The sequence below is a fragment of the Hemitrygon akajei genome, chromosome 22 (genome assembly GCF_048418815.1).
Source record: "Hemitrygon akajei chromosome 22, sHemAka1.3, whole genome shotgun sequence".
Taxonomy (NCBI): Eukaryota; Metazoa; Chordata; class Chondrichthyes; order Myliobatiformes; family Dasyatidae; genus Hemitrygon; species Hemitrygon akajei.
The window spans coordinates 770,133-786,703 of NC_133145.1; the positions used below are offsets into that span (position 1 = coordinate 770,133).

A 16,571-nucleotide genomic window follows, 5' to 3' on the forward strand; every position below is an offset into this window, starting at 1 on the left:
ATTCAATTTGGATATCGGTTTTATCCCTTCAATATCACCTAGTAAAAGTAATATTGGATTATGTGGAAGTTGTATTCCAATAATTTGTTCCAATAAAACTCTTAAATTTGTCCAAAAAGGTTGAATTTTAGAACAAGACCAAGTAGAATGTAAAAAAGTACCAATTTCTTGGTTACATCGGAAACACTGATCAGATAAATTTGGGTTTAATTTATTTATTTTTTGTGGTGTAATATATAATTGATGTAAAGAATTGTATTGCACTAATCTTAATTGGACGTTTATTGTATTTGTCATACTCTCAAGACATAGTCTTGACCAATTTTTTTCTTCAATTTTAATATTCAAATCACTTTCCCATTTTTGTCTTGACTTATGGACTCCTTGTTTAATTGCCTGTTTTTGAATCAAATTATACATACAAGAGATAAATTTTTTAATCTTTTTGAATTAAAGTTTCTATTTCATTGGATTTCGGTAATAACATTGTTTGACCTAATTTTTCTCTTAAATAAGCCCTTAGTTGAAAGTAACAAAAAAGAGTGTTGTTTGATACTTTATATTTATTCTTTAATTGATCGAATGACATTAATATACCTCCTTCAAAACAATCTCCTATATATCTAATCCCTTTTTGAAACCAGCTATATAAAAGTTGATTATCCATTGTAAAAGGAATAAGTCTATTTTGAATTAAAGATCTCTTTGCTAATAAGGATTTCTTTGTCTCATCGTCAACATTTATCTTATTCCATAAATCAATCAAATGTTTTAATATAGGAGATTCTTTCTTTTCCCATATCCATTTAGATTCCCATTTATATATAAAATCTTCTGGTGTGTTTTCTCCTATTTTATCTAGTTCTATTCTAATCCATGCTGGTTTATCTTTCTCAAAAAAAGATGCAATAAATCTAAGTTGATTTGCTTTATAATAATTCTTAAAATTTGGAAGTTGTAACCCTCCTAGCTCAAATTTCCATGTCAATTTTTCCAACGATATTCTTGACATCTTACCTTTCCAAAGAAACTTCCTCACATATTTATTTAGCTCTTAAAAAAACTTCTGGGGTAATTGTATTGGTAGTGATTGAAATAAGTATTGTAATCTAGGGAATATATTCATTTTTATGGTATTTACTCTACCTACTAATGTTATTGGTAATACCATCCATTTATCAAGATCTTCTTGAATTTTTTTCAATAGTGGTAAATAATTTAATTTGTATAAGTTCTTTATGTCATTATCAACTCTTATACCTAAATATTTTATACCATTTGCCGGCCATCTAAATTGGGTTATTAATCGACATTGATTATAATCTCCTTTAGTAAGAGGTAAAATTTCACTTTTATCCCAATTTATTTTATAACCTGATATTTTCCCATATTCTTCTAATCTATAGGATAATTTATGCAACGAGTGCAATGGGTTTGTTAGATAAAGCAGAACATCATCAGCAAATAAGTTAATCTTTTATTCTTCCTGATTAACTCTGAAACCCTTAATATCTGGGTCCATTCTAATCAATTCAGCTAATGGCTCTATCGCCAACACAAATAAAGCAGGTGATAATGGACAACCTTGCCTAGTTGACCTTGTTAACTGAAATGGTGTTGAAATTTGACCATTTGTCACTACTTTAGCTTTGGGATTAGTATTTAAGGTTTTAATCCATTTTATAAAAGATACTCCTAATCCATATTTTTCCAATACCTTAAATAAAAAATCCCATTCCAATCTATCAAATGCTTTTTCTGCATCTAAAGCAACTGCCATGCTCATTTCCTCCCTCTTCTGCGCTAAATGAATTATACTAAATAAGCGAGTTACATTATCTGCCGATTGTCTATTTTTAATAAATCCTGTTTGATCCATATGTACTAATTTTGGTAAGCATTTAGATAATCTATTAGATAAGATTTTTGCTATTATTTTATAATCAGTGTTTAATAAAGAAATAGGTCTATATGATGTTGGCTTTAAAAGATCTCTATCTTTTTTTGGCAATACTATTAAAATAGCTGTCGAAAAAGATTCTGGAAGTTTATGCGTTCTTTCCGCTTGGTGTATTAACTCCATAAAAGGAGGAATTAATAAATCTTTAAACTTTTTATAGAATTCAGGCGGAAAACCATCTTCTCCTGGAGATTTATTACTTTGAAATGATCCTAGGGCTTCTTCGACCTCTTTCAATGTAAAAGGCATATCTAATCCCTTCTGTTCTTCCGTATTTAATTTTGGAAGAGTTATTTGTGATAAAAACCTTTCTATCTTGACATTGTCATTTTGTGATTCTGATTTATACAACTCAGAATAAAAATTCTTAAAAGCTTCATTAATTTCTAAAGGTTTATAAGTAATTTTATTTACTCTTGTTCGAATTGCATTTATTGTTTTAGAAGTCTGGTCTGTTTTTAACTGCCATGCAAGAACCTTATGTGATCTTTCACCTAGTTCATAATATCTTTGTTTAGTTCTCATAATTGCTTTTTCTGTTCAATATGTTTGGAGTGTATTATATTGTAACTTCTTGTTAATAAGTCTTCGTTTTTCTTCTGTCATATTTCTTTGGGATTCTTTTTCTAATTTTGTAATCTCTTTTTCCAATTGATCTATTTCTATCATATATTCCTTCTTAATTTTAGAAGTATAACATTATCTGACCTCTCAAATATGCCTTCACTGCTTCCCACACTATAAATTTATCATCAACTGAATGTGAATTTATATCTATAAAGAACTGAATCTGTTTTTTCATAAAATCACAAAAATCTTGACGTTTTAATAATATTGAATTAAATCTCCACCTATAAATTGATTCCTCTTTATCTATCATTATCATTGTCATTATTAAAGGAGAATGATCTGACAATATTCTTGCTTTATATTCCACATTTTTCACTCTATCTTGAATATTCGTTGATAATAGGAAAAAATCTATCCTTGAATATGTTTTATGTCTATTTGAATAAAATGAATAATCTCTTTCTTTTGGATTAATTCTTCTCCATATATCAATCAAATTTAAGTCTTTCATCAATGATAGAGTTAATTTTACTGCTTTTGATTTTGTAACAACCTTTGTTGATCTATCTAAAACTGGATCTAGACAAAAGTTAAAATCTCCACCTATTAATATTTTATCATGTGCGTTAGCCAAATTCAAAAAGACCTCCTGTATGAATTTTACATCATTTTAATTTGGTGCATAAATGTTCATAAGGGTCCATAGTTCTGAAAAAATTTGACAGTGTATAATTAGATATCTCCCTGCCAAATCAATTAATATGTTTTGTATTTTAATTGGTAAATTTTTGTTAACCAAAATTGCAACTCCTCTCACCTTTGAATTAAATGAAGCTGCAATAACATTTCCAACCCAGTCTCTTTTTAATTTCTGATGTTCTATGTCTGTTAAATGAGTTTCTTGTAAAAAAGCTATATCTGTTTTCATTTTTTTAATATATGTTAAAATTCTTTTTCTTTTTACTGGCCCATTAAGCCCATTAACATTAAAACTTTAAAAATTCAGTAGATTAGTCATTATTTTTTTTAAATTATACTACTCCAATCTATAATAATACCTAATCTTTCAACTTTCGTGGTATCCTGGGAAATCTTTATAAAAATCTCCATGTTGCTATGTGTGTCCCCACCAATCATCCAGGCAAAAAGATAGAAGAAAAATAGAATATAAAGAAAAAAACAAAATACCCCCCTACTAATGTTGTGAAAAAAAAACACAACATTACCCCCCTCTGTTGTACGGGTCATGGCAATCGCCATGATTACACACATGAATCCCGTAGTAACCGATCCAAAGCTCCCCAGCCCCCCCCCCCCCGCAACATAAAAAAGTGTATATATAAGAAGAAAAAAAAATACTATTCTCGCTTAGTATTTCTAAAATTTTGCTTTTCTCTTCTATAATATCCATAAATGTCCATCACTTCTGTTCATTGACTCTATCTTCATCTTTAATCCATTACGTTTAGAAGCCTCTATGTGTAATTAGTCAATAGGTGAAAGTTTTTGTACGAACTCCTCCGCTTTTCGATAATCGGAAAAAAAAATGTTTCCCTCCTCCAAAAAAATTATCAGTGTTGCTGGGTGATGCATTGTAAATTTATAACCCTTTTCCCATAAGGCTTTTTTCGCTGGGTTAAATTCCTTCTTTCTCTTCAAAAGGTTGTAACTTATATCAGGATAAAAAAGAACTGGTTTCCCTTCTATCATCAATGGCCCGTTTCTATTTTTGGCACTTTGGACAGCCGCCTTCAGGATCTTTTCTTTGTCTTGGTATCTTAAGCATTTTATCAAAATTGATCGTGGATTTTGATCAGCTTGAGGTCTTGACCTTAAGGATCTATGAGCCCTTTCAATCTCAATTGGAATTTCTCTTTCCATTTCCAATTTTTCAGGGATCCATTTTTGAAAAAAATTTATTGGATCTTCTCCTTCTATATCTTCTTTAAGTCCAACAATTTTAATATTATTTCGTCTACTAAAATTTTCAAGCTTATCAATTTTTTCCATAAATTGTTTTCTTTCTGATGTCCAAGCCGTATTTTCATTTTCTATTTTGTCCATTCTTTCAACCATGTCTTCCATTTTAGTTTCCAAGTCCATAATTCTCTTTTCCATTTTTTCCTGTCTCTTTGTCATTTTATCAAGCATAATCTCCATATTTGTCATTTTTTTTGAGTACTTTTTGATTACTTTTAATGCGTCTAATTTACGCATTATTTGCCTCAAAGTCTTTTCTATATTTCCAGAAGAACTTTTATCTCCCTCTTCGTCTGATCTTTCTGGAGAATCTGACTCTCCCTCCGATTCGCTATCACTTTCAGTTGCAGTGGTAACTGGGCTTTGTAGTTCTGGTTGCTCCTGTTTGCGCATGCTCCTTCCTTCGCGTTTACGCAGTTCACGTTGGTCTTTTCCTTTAGAAATGGCCGATGTTGCCGCAGTTTCCTGTTCCGTATCGCCGGTGGTATAATGTACCTGAGACTGCGGTTCTTTGGTAGACGTGGGCCTTGCTTCTGTTCCAACTTGCGTAGTCTTCCCGGTATTAGTTTTCTTCATCTTCTGTCTTTGAGGCATAGCTTGACACAATCCGGAGTAGTTTATAAGTAACTTTTAGAAAGTATTGACTAACTTTTCTTCATTTAAACATTAATTTATTAACTTTTTACGGGAGAGCTGGGTTCCAGCGTCTCGATCCTACGTCATCACGTGACGTCCCCCCCCCGACACTCTTGAATATCCGGTATACTGCAGGTGTCTTCCACTGTGAAGACTGATGCAAAATATGCATTCAGTTCCTCTGCCATCTCTGCATCCCTCTTTGCAATATCTCCAGCGTCATTTTGTATTGGTCCTATATCTACCCTAGACTCTGTTTTACCCTTCATATACTTAAAAAAGCTTTTAATATCTTCTTTGATATTAGTCGCCAGCTTCCTCTCATAATTCAGCTTTTCCTTCCGAATGACCACCTTAGGTTCCTTCTGCAAGTTTTTAAAAGCTTCCCAATCCTCTATCTTCCCACTAGCTTTGGCTTCCTTGTATGCCCTCTCTTTTGCTTTTACTTTGGCTCTGACTTCACTTGTCAGCCATGGTAGGGTCTGTCTTCCATTCAAAAATTTCTTCTTATTTGGAATATATCTGTCTTGCACTTCCTTCATTTTTCACAGAAACTTCAGCAATTTCTGCTTTGCTGTCCTCCTCTTAGTGTCCCTTTCCAGTCAACTTCAGCCAGTTCCCCTCTCATGCCATTGTAATTTCCTTTATTCTACTGAAATACCGACACATTGGATTTTATTTTTTCCTTCTCAAATTTCAATGTGAACTCGATCATATTGTGATCACTGTTCCTAAGGGTTCCTTAACCTTAAACTCTCTTATCACCTCCGGACCTACAAGTATCTGGGAGTACAGTTAGACGAGAAGCTAGACTGGACTGCCAACACAGATGCCTTGTGCAGGAAGGCACAGAGTCGACTGTACTTCCTAAGAAGGTTGGCGTCATTCAATGTCTGTAGTGAGATGCTGAAGATGTTCTATAGGTCAGTTGTGGAGAGCGCCCTCTTCTTTGTGGTGGCGTGTTGGGGAGGAAGCATTAAGAAGAGGGACGCCTCACGTCTTAATAAGCTGGTAAGGAAGGCGGGCTCTGTCGTGGGCAAAGTACTGGAGAGTTTAACATCGGTAGCTGAGCGAAGGGCGCTGAGTAGGCTACGGTCATCCCCATGGGGATGAATAAAGTATCTATCTATCTATCTATCTATCATTGCACGACACCCAATCCAACACAACTGATCCCCTAGTGGGCTCAACAGCAAGCTGTTCTAAAAAGCCATCTCTTAGACATTATACAAATTCTCTCTCTTGAGGTCCAGTATCCCTCTCAACCCATTCTCCTCCTGCTGTCCATAAACTTTGATGGTCTTACTAATCAAGAACTTGTCAACCCCCACTTTAAATTCCTCATTTCTATTTGAAAAGCACATCCTTCTATTCCGTGACTGTGCCCTCTGGTCCTAAATTCCCCCACTATAGGAAACAATCTCTATGTGTTCACTCTATCTAGGCCTTTCAATATTTGATAGATTTCAATGAGATCCCCCCCCCCCCCCAATACTTCTAAACTCCAGCGAGTACAGGCCCAGAGCCATCAGACTCCTCGTACATTAACCCTTTCATTTTAGATCATTCTCATGTGCCTCCTCTGGACTGTCTAGAATGGCAGGACATCCTTTCTTATATAAGGGGCTCAAAACTGCCTACAATACTCAAAATACGTCCTTACCAATGCCTTACTAAAGCCTCAGCATCACATCCTTGCTTTTATATTCTAATCCTCTTGAAATGAATGCAAATATTCCATTTGCCTTCCTTACCACAAACTCAAACTGCAAGGTAAACTTTAAGGAATTCTGCACGAGGACTTCCAGGTCCCTTTGCCCTTCTGATATCTGAAATTTCCCTCTGCTTAGAAATTAATGTATGCCTTTATTCCTTCTCACCAAAGTGCATGATCATGCACTACCCTACACTGTAATCAACCAGACACCTGTTCCCCCCCCCACCCACACCACCATCACACATATCTTTGTATTGTCCGCAAGCTTGGCCACAAAGCCATCAATTCCATCATCCAAATCATTGACAAAAGAAGCCATTCTAAACCGACCCTGTGGAACAGCACTACTCACCGGCAACACACACAAAATGCAGGAGGAACTTAGCAGGCCAAGCAGCATCTATGGATAACAGTATAGTTGACATTCGGGTTGAGACCGTGGTCCTGCTGAAGAGTCTCGGCCCAAAAAGTAAACTCTACTCTTTTACATTGATGCTGCCTAGCTGAGTTCCTCCAGCATTTTGTGTGTGTGTTGCTCAGATTTCCAGCATCTGAAGGTTTACTCTTGTTTGTAATTGCACTACTCACTGGCAGCCAAGCAGAAAAGGCCCCAAATAGTAGCCAAATGTGGGGTTGAGATTGCAAAGGGAGCTGGAAAAAGGCATGTAATAAGGGTAATGACACAATTGTAATGAGCAACTTCAATATGAAAGGGGATTGGGAAAATCAGGTTGGTGTCAGATCGCAGGAGCAGGAATTTGTTGAATGCCTACACAATGGCTTTTTAGAGCATCTTGTGCTTGAGCGTACTTGGAGAGAGGCTATCTTAGATTGGGTGTTGTGTAATAACCCAGATCTTATTAGGGAGCTTATCATAAAGGGACCCTTCAGAGGCAGTGATCATAATATGATTGAATTCATGCTGCAATTTGAGAGGGAGAAGCATAACTCACATGTATCAGTAATGGAATAAAGCAAATTACAGAGGCATGAGAGAGGAGCTTGCCCAGGTGGAGTGGAGGAGGATACTGGCGGGGATGATGGCCGAGATGATGGCTGAAGTTTCACCACTTTCTCAAGATGTAATTCCATCTCTTACCAACAGAGCCACACCACCGCCTATCCCTTCCTGCCTGTTCTTTCGATACAAAGTATATCCTTTGATGTCTGCAAAAAGCCCAGGAAAGGGCATATAAAGTAGCAAAAGTGTGTGGAAAGTTGGATGATTGGGAAGCTTTTAAAGTCCAATAAAAGGCAACTAAAAAAGCTATAAGGAGGGAAAAAGATGAAATATGAGGGCAAACTAGCCAATAATATAAAGCAGGATATCAAAAGTTTTTTTTCAGTTATATAAAGAGTAAAAGGGAGATGAGAGTTGATATTGGACCACTGGAAAATGATGCTGATGAGGTAGTAATGGGGTCAAAGAAATGGCAGATAAAGAATACTTTGCATCTGTCTTCATTGTGGAAGACACTAGCAGTGTGCCAGAGGTCAGTGAGTGTCAGGGAGCAGGAGTGAGTGCCATTGTTAATACAAAGGAAAAGGTTCAAAAGTACAACTTAATGTCAGAAATGTATACAATATACATCCTGAAATGCTTTTCCTTCGCAAACATCCACAAAAACAGAAGAGTGCCCCCAAAGAACGAATGACAATTAAATGTTAGAACCCCAAAGCACCCCCCCTCCAGCTCTCCCCTCCCATGCGTAAGCAGCAGTGAGCAGCAATATCCCTATTGTCAAAAAATACATTCAGCACCTGCCACCGAGCACTCAAGTGTCAGCAAAGCAATAGCAAAGACACAGACTTCACATTTCACCCGGTATTCGACATACCACAGGTTCTTTCTCTCCTTGATAAGGGAGAAGGAGATGTCTCTGTTTTCACAGCGTGTAGGGAAACATAACAACTCACTCGTTTACAATGTTACAAGTCTGCCATGTTGCTTTTCTCAAGCTCTATGCCCAAAAAAATGCGTACAACCGCAGATATTCCAACTCCCCAAAAACACACGGGTCTCCTTTCGTGACATCAACCCTTGATCCACTCATCTCCAGAACCCCAAGATCCTAGGCTTCCAAGTCTGAGCCAGATTCTTAGGCTGAGCCTTTAGCCTGCCGAACAGTAAGGACCGGTTGTGAAATCCCAAGAGCGGGTTCCATTCCCACAAAGAACCATAATCAACGTGTAACTCCAGGTCAGGATCTTCAAAAGAACCCTGAAGGGGAAAAATAAAGATATTGAAGATGGCAATAGAGCTGTTTCTGAAGAAGCAAGCAAAGGAGGCGCTGTTTAGTGCTATCATCACTCCTCTCTGCCTTCTTGTAAAGCAAGCTCAAAGGTCTTAAGATGGATAAGGCTTCTGGACCAGATAGACTACATCCTAGATCCTGAGAGAGGTTGCTGAATAGATAATGGATGCATTGGTCATGATATTTCAAGAATCACTTGATTCTGGCATGATGCCGGAGAACTGGAAGATTGGAAATGTCACTCCACTCTTTAAGAGGGGAGGAAAGTAAAAGAAAGGAAATTATAGGTTCTTTAGCCAAACTTCAGTGGTTGGGAAAGTGTTGAAACCTAAGGCGGGGGTTTCGAGGTACTTGGAGACTAATGATAAAATAAGTCAAAATCAGCATGGTTAACGTAAAGGGAAATCTTGCCTGATAAATCTGTTAGAATTATTTGAGGAAGTAACAAGCAGGGTGGACAAAGGAGAGGCAGTGGATGACATTTACTTGGATTTTCAGAAGGCATTTGATAAGGTGCTACACATGAGGCTGCTTAACCAAAGAAAGTCCTATGACATTACTGGAAATATACTGTCATGGATAGTGGAATGGCTGACAGGTAGGAGGCAGCGAGTGGGAATGAAAGGGGCCTTTTCTGCTTGGCTGCTGGTGACTAGGGGTGTTCCTCAAGGGGTCAGTATTGGGACCGCTGCTTTTCCACATTTTTTGTCAGTGATTTTGATAATGGAATTGATGGCTTTGTGGCAAAGTTTGCAGATGATACAAATATAGGTGGAGGGCTTAATGCTGAGGGGGCAATGTGATTGCAAAAGGACAGACAAATTGGAAGAATGGGGCAAAAAAATGTGGCAGGTGGAATACAGTGTTGGGAAATGTATGAGAACGCATTTTGGTAAAAGGAACAATAGTGCAGACTATTATCTAAAATGGGGAGGAAATTCGAACATCAGAGGTGCAGAGGGACTTAGGGGTCCTTGTGCAAGACTCCCAGAAAGTTAATTTACAGGTTGAGTCTGTGGTAGAGAAGGCAAATGCAATGCTGGCATTTATTTTAAGGGGAATAGAATATAAAAACAAGGAGATATTGCTGAGGCTTTATAAGACACTAGTCAGGCGGCACATAGAGCCCCATATCCCATATCTGTTTGTCAATAGTTTTGAGCTTCATATCTCAGAAAGGATGTATTATCATTGGAGGGGGTCCAGAGGAGGTTCACAAGAATGATTCTATGAATAAAGGGGTTAACATTTGAGGAGTGTTTGGCATTTTTGGGCCTGTACTCATTGGAATTTAGGAGAATGGTGGGGATCTCATTGAAACATGCCAAATTTTGAAAGGACTAGTAGGTGGATGTGGAGAGGATGTTTCCTTTGGTGGGGGTATCCAGAACTAGAGAGCGTATTCTCAAAACTGAGGGGCAACCTTTTAGAGTAGAGATAATGAGAATTTATTTTTTTTAGCCAGAGAGTAGTAAATCTGTGGAATGCTCTGCCACAGACTTTGGTGGAAGCCAAGTCAGTGGGTATATTTTAGGTGGAAGTTGATAGTTTCCTGATTAGTCAGGGCATCAAAGGATATGGTGAGAAGGCAGGTGTATGGGGTTGAGTAGCCAAGATGGAATGGCGGAGTAGACTTGATGGGCTGAATGGCTTAATTCTTATGCCTTGGTAGTTCCCTTTACTCTACTGTAATACTGATACATCTGATTTTAGCTTCTTCTCAATCTACAGGTTGAATTCTATCATATTACTGCCTTCTAAGGGTTTGTTTACCTTAAGCTCACTAATGAAATCTGGTTCATTACAGAACTCTTAATCCAGAGTTGCCTTTCCCCTAGTGGGCACAGCCACAGGCTGCTCTAATAAGCCATCTTTTAGGCATTCTAGACATTCCTTTCCTTGGGATTCAACACTAACCTGATTTTCCCAATCTATCTGCTTCACTATTGTAGGTTTGTCCTTTAAGTATGCCTTTTCTGTCTGCCATTGTAATTTGTACTCTACATCCTGGCTACTGTTCCAGATGTCTGTATATAGCTCCCATTAGGGTCTTTGTACCCTTGCAGTTTCTTAATTTTACCTGCAAGTATTTGACATCTTTCGATCCTATGTTAACTCTTTCTAAGGATTTGATTTCATTTTTAAATAACAAAACCACCCATCCACTCTGCTTTCTTGCCTGTCCTTGATGTTAAACTCCCAACTATGAGCTTCTTTCAGCCACAATTCAAGTGATATCCGCAACACAATACCTGACAATTTCTTACTGTGCTACAAAATTACTTACCATATTCTGTATACTGCGTGCATTCAAATATAACACCTTCAGTTCTGCATTCATCGCCCTTGCTCAATTTTGCTCCCACATCACTGGCAGTTAAATTCTTATCCGTTCTAAACTTTATTTTGGAGACTTTCATTATCTTTCCTGCACTCTCCTTCCTGCAGCTTAGGGGTGACTTACCTCCCAGTAGCTCCTCTACCATTTAGGGCAAAAGGGTAAGGTAAAAATAGAGTCAATATTACAGATGAATAACTTGTAGCAGATGTGGCTGGTTGTGATGGAAGTGGCAAATAATTTGCCTGGAACTGTTGAATTGTGGTATCAAATCCAGAAGACGGAGGAAGTGGTGCTATTCCTGTAGCTCATATTGGACCCCTCAGAACAGTGCAGAGGTTAGAACAGAGAGAATTAAAGTCACTTTAAACCAAATTACTTTCTCTCCCAGTTATATAAAAAAAAGGGTTTTCCACATAAAACATTGGTTTTCTTTCTACAACCTTTTTTTTTTTAACTATTGTACATAACCTCCTGGGATGAATCAAGAGAGGAGACCAAGGTTGTTCCCTCCGGATGTATCTCACAAATGTTGCCACCATTTGAGCGATCTGTAGGCTAAGTTCTTGATTCCCTCTTGAAATGGATCCCTTCAATGCTTCGAGTTCTGCGCAGGTCCCATCATAGTTTCAAGGAGAGGAAGCCCTTCTATTTCAATCATCTGGTCAATGTGGTAATAATGGGATGAATCCTGGCATTGGCAGTCTTACGACACCTGGTTATTTCAGTGTCAGTATGTGGACCTGATATCTGCACATACAGAAGACTGAGCTCTGCCCACACCAGTGAACTTCACCAAAATGTCACACATATACTTAAAATGCAAACAGAGGGCCTTCTCTACCAGACCTTTAAGTGAAGGCACAGGAATTCAGATGGAGAGTTTGCCAGAAGTCTTAAGTAAGGAGCCAATTCCCTCAGCCTCTTCAGCTGTCACCCATGCTGGATGCCAGAGTGATTGCTTATTTCCAGGGCACAGTTGATATCTGCCACTTACCACACCCCTGACAATGAAGCGTTCAGCACTCACAGGAACACCATTTCATAGAAGTGTGCAGTAGACCTGCGGTTAGATAGGTTCAGGAAATGTAATAGCACATCACCCAGAGAAGCAGCCTGGCTCATTCTGAGGATCTTTAGCTGAGATACCAAGTTTAAAAAGATAGCTACCCCACCGGAAATGGAATTGAATAACTTGTGAAACACTCTGGTTCTGTCTGTCTAGGGAAGATAATCGCCCTGCCAAACGTGTGAGATCGAGGTGTAAGCCCACCCCAAAACCTCCTGTTTGTGTGGATGCTGCGAGATTTGATACCCTGTTACAAATCAGTACCACGAAATAACAGACTGTACACCACTTACAATTAAACAATTTAGCTTTATAATTCTTAATTTGACTAAAGGGTTAGTAAAGAAAAAGCAAAAAAAAGCAGAGGGCCCATTTTAATGAAACAATCTAGTGTGCACAAGTTGGAGCTCATGGATTACCCTTTGCCAATCCTCCTTCAATCTCCCCGGCCTTCATCGGATCATGGTGCCTCTCTGGGTCAAGTCCTACGACCTCTTCTCTCCGGCATCTTCTCCCTTCATTCCCTGGCGAACCAAAGACCCAGCTTACACACCGGTGTCAGACACACAACACAAAAAACAGACTCCCTTCATTGGACGGCTCACATTCCAAAGCACCCGTTATCTCTAACCATAACCCAAACACGGCTTCTACAGTGAAGCCTTTCCCAGGGTGTTATACGGACCGCCCATTGCAAGGAGAGACCTGCAGTACACGCAAATTGCAGTTAACTCTAATACTGGGACTGAATCTGGATTGGAGCTGTGCAGTAGTAAATTGACCAAAAACCTACCAATCAGCCACGGAGTGCTTTTGCTAGATTAACTGACCACTGTAAATTACCCCTAGTGTGTAGATGAGTAGGAGAATCTGAAGCATGTTGACAAGGGTGTTTTGATTGTAGACATGGATAGTTTGGACTGAAGAATCTGTTTCTGTACTTGATGATTCTGATGCACTCCAGTTCGGCCCAAGGTGAGAGTTGCCCATGGTCCTGAGTTGTTCCTGCCCTTGGAGTCTCTGATGGGATAGTAGAGAGGAAACCAATATCTTTTTTGTGGGTTTTGTTTTGTTTGATTACAGGTTAGTTAATGTAAGACATTGTTAGCATTGTCCATGAGACATTCCAGCCTCTACAGTGCCATAAATCTGAAAGGCCTTGGACACTGCATGCTCCCACAGATGCAAGTGCAGGGACAGGCAATCAGGGCTGAAGTGCAGTCAAAATTTGAGGAGCAACTCCTTCAAATACTCATAGCTGCAACCTATCACACTCCATACGTATATGAAACAAGGACTCTTCTGAGCCACAGAATTGGCAGGTGGCCTGGGAGCCTGTGAACCAACTTAAAAATCTGTTGCACAGCACTGCTCTGTTCAACACTTTCCACCCCAAATTCTGCTGTAAAGGGGAAGGACTTGTATGTTAAGAAACTGGCATAGAGGTCTACCTGCCACCAGAAGATAGAGTAAATTGTCTTTGTCACATCAGGACATCAGATGAGGGCAAACACATGGGGAATGTAATCAATACTGTTCTCAGCCTTGGACAGAGTGATGGACAAAGTAGTAGTATCTGACCTGTGCTGGGTAGAAATTGTGGATCTTTTAACTGAATATTATGTCCTGTATATAAAACAGGTTGACAGAGACAATTGAAAGTTTGCAGAACCAAGTGGATATGCTTCAGAGCCAGGTGCATGAAATGAGAAGTATGGATCAGCTGCGAGTCCGGAGGGATAAACGGGAACGCCGGAAAACCATCCACACATTTCCCTGTTTGAAGGAGCTTTATGCTAAGCCCAGGTAACATTCTGAAGATGATTGCACAGTAGAGGCATGATTGTTTGGATCAGCAAGTCTCAAAGTGGGTTCCTGGGATATTATGGATTGTTATCAGCACCTTGGTATGTGATGGTAGGCAAAGGGTCTGTTTCCATGCTGTACGATACAATGTGAAGCCAGCTATACTTCCTGCTGTTAATCACAAATGGATACTGTGTGTAAGTACAAGTCTCTAAAGTCATAGGCACTTTGCTCAGTTACCTAGCTGGAGACGATGAGTAGCTGGGTGTTTGGACCTGAGTTTGTGACTAGTGTTTTCAGTGAGGTTTCACTGAATCCCCGTTGTTGATGTGGCAAAGGATCAGAATCAGATTTACTATCACAAGCAGATGTCATGAGATTTGTCTTTGCGGCAGCAGTACAATCCAATACATAATAATAGAAACAATTTGTGAATTACAGTAACTATATATATTTGCTGTAATATACAGTATGTGCAAAAATAGAAATAAAAAAAGTAATGAGATAGTGTTCCAGGCTTCATGTTCCATCGGGACGGGCTCCACCTGAACCATGATGGAACTTGGATCCTGGCGAATTGTATAAATAGGGCTGTTGATAGGGCTTTAAACTAAATAGCAGGAGACTGGGTTCAACAGAATGGAGTAGTATGGATAAAGTAAAAGAGAAAAGTGGATAAAGATAAAGTAAAAGCAAAAGTTAAAAAAAGAGAAAAGTAAGGGTGAGAAAAGTCAAGTGCAAAAGAGACAAAGATTACTAGATTTTAAAAGCACAATGAGTGTCAGGGCACTTTATTTGAATGCCACTAGTATTTGAAACAAGGTCAGTGAACGTGGCACAGATCAGTACAAAGGGGTATGACTTAGTGGCCATTACAGAAACGTGGCTGTAGGGTACAGAGGATTGGGAATTAAATATCCAAGGATATCAGATAATATGGAAGGATAGGCAGGAAGGTAAGGGAGGCAGGGTAATGCTCTTAATTAAGGATGAGATCAGGATGATAGTGAGAGACTTTATAAGATCTAAGGAGCAGAATGTTGAATTCATCTGGGTAGAGATTAGGAATAGTAAGTGGGAATATCACTGGTGGAAGTTGTCTATAGGCCACCAAATAATAACATTACAGTGGCACAGGCAATAAACTGAGAAATATCTGAGGCATGTAAGAATGGAGCAGCAGTTATCATGGGAGACTTTAACTTGCACATAGATTGGGTGAATCAAGTTGGTTGAGGTAGTCTTGAGGAGGACTTCATAGAATGCATATGCAATAGCTCTCTTGAACAGCATGTTACTGAACCTACAAGGGTATATGCTGTCTTGGATCTGGTCCTGTGCAATGAAACAGGTAAAATTGCAATCTTATAGTTAGGGATCCTCTTGGAAAGGGTGATCACAGTATGATTGAGTTTCTCATACAAATTGAGGGTGGAATAGTTTGATCTGAAATTAATGTATGTTGCCTAAACAAGCGAGACTACAACGGGTTGAGGGAGAAGTTGGATGGGGTAGACTGGGTACACAGGCTATATGGTGGGATGGTTGAGGAACAGTGGAAGACTTTCACAGTGATTTTTCATGGTGCTCAACAGAAGTACATTCCAGTTAAAAGTAAGGACAGTAAAGGTGGGGAAAGCCAGCCGTTGATAACTAAAGGAATAAGGAAGGCATCAAACTAAAAGGTCGTGTGTACAAAGTTGCCAAGAGTAGTGGGAAACTGAAAGATTGGGAAAACTTTAAAAAGCAACAAAATACCACTAAATGAGCAATAAAGAAAGGCTGGTAGAACACAGCAGGCTAAGCAGCATCTATAGGGAGAAGCACTGTCGACGTTTCGGGCCGAGACCCTTCGTCAGGACTAACTGAAAGGAAAGATAGTAAGAGATTTGAAAGTAGAGGGGGGAGGGGGAAATGCAAAATGATAGGAGAAGACTGGAGCGGGTGGGATGAAGCTAAGAGCTGGAAAGGTGATTGGCGAAAGTGATACAGAGCTGGAGAAGGGAAAGGATCATGGGACAGGAGGCCTCAGGAGAAAGGGGGGGAGGGGGAAGCACCAGAGGGAGATGGAGAGCAGGCAAACAAATAAATATGTCAGGGATGGGGTAAGAAGGGGAGGAGGGGCATTAACGGAAGTTAGAGAAGTCAATGTTCATGCCATCAGGTTGGAGGCTACCCAGCCGGTATATAAGGTGTTGTTCCTCCAACCTGAGTTTGGATTCATTTTGACAATAGAGGAG

The 16,571-nt window shown here is 38.9% G+C and overlaps 1 protein-coding gene across 4 annotated transcripts in view; it reads left to right on the forward strand.

Annotated features, from left to right (window-relative positions):
* The window catches only part of LOC140714929 (cerebellar degeneration-related protein 2-like), a 126,193-nt gene that overhangs the window by 43,548 nt on the left and 66,074 nt on the right, over positions 1-16,571 (forward strand). For 3 of the 4 annotated variants that reach the window (XM_073026600.1, XM_073026601.1, XM_073026603.1), the window contains exon 4: positions 14,167-14,331. The exons of the other annotated variant lie outside the window; for it this stretch is intronic. In XM_073026600.1, coding sequence (XP_072882701.1) covers positions 14,167-14,331 — 165 coding nt within the window. The remainder of the gene's footprint in view (positions 1-14,166; positions 14,332-16,571) is intronic. 4 annotated transcript variants of the gene reach the window in all.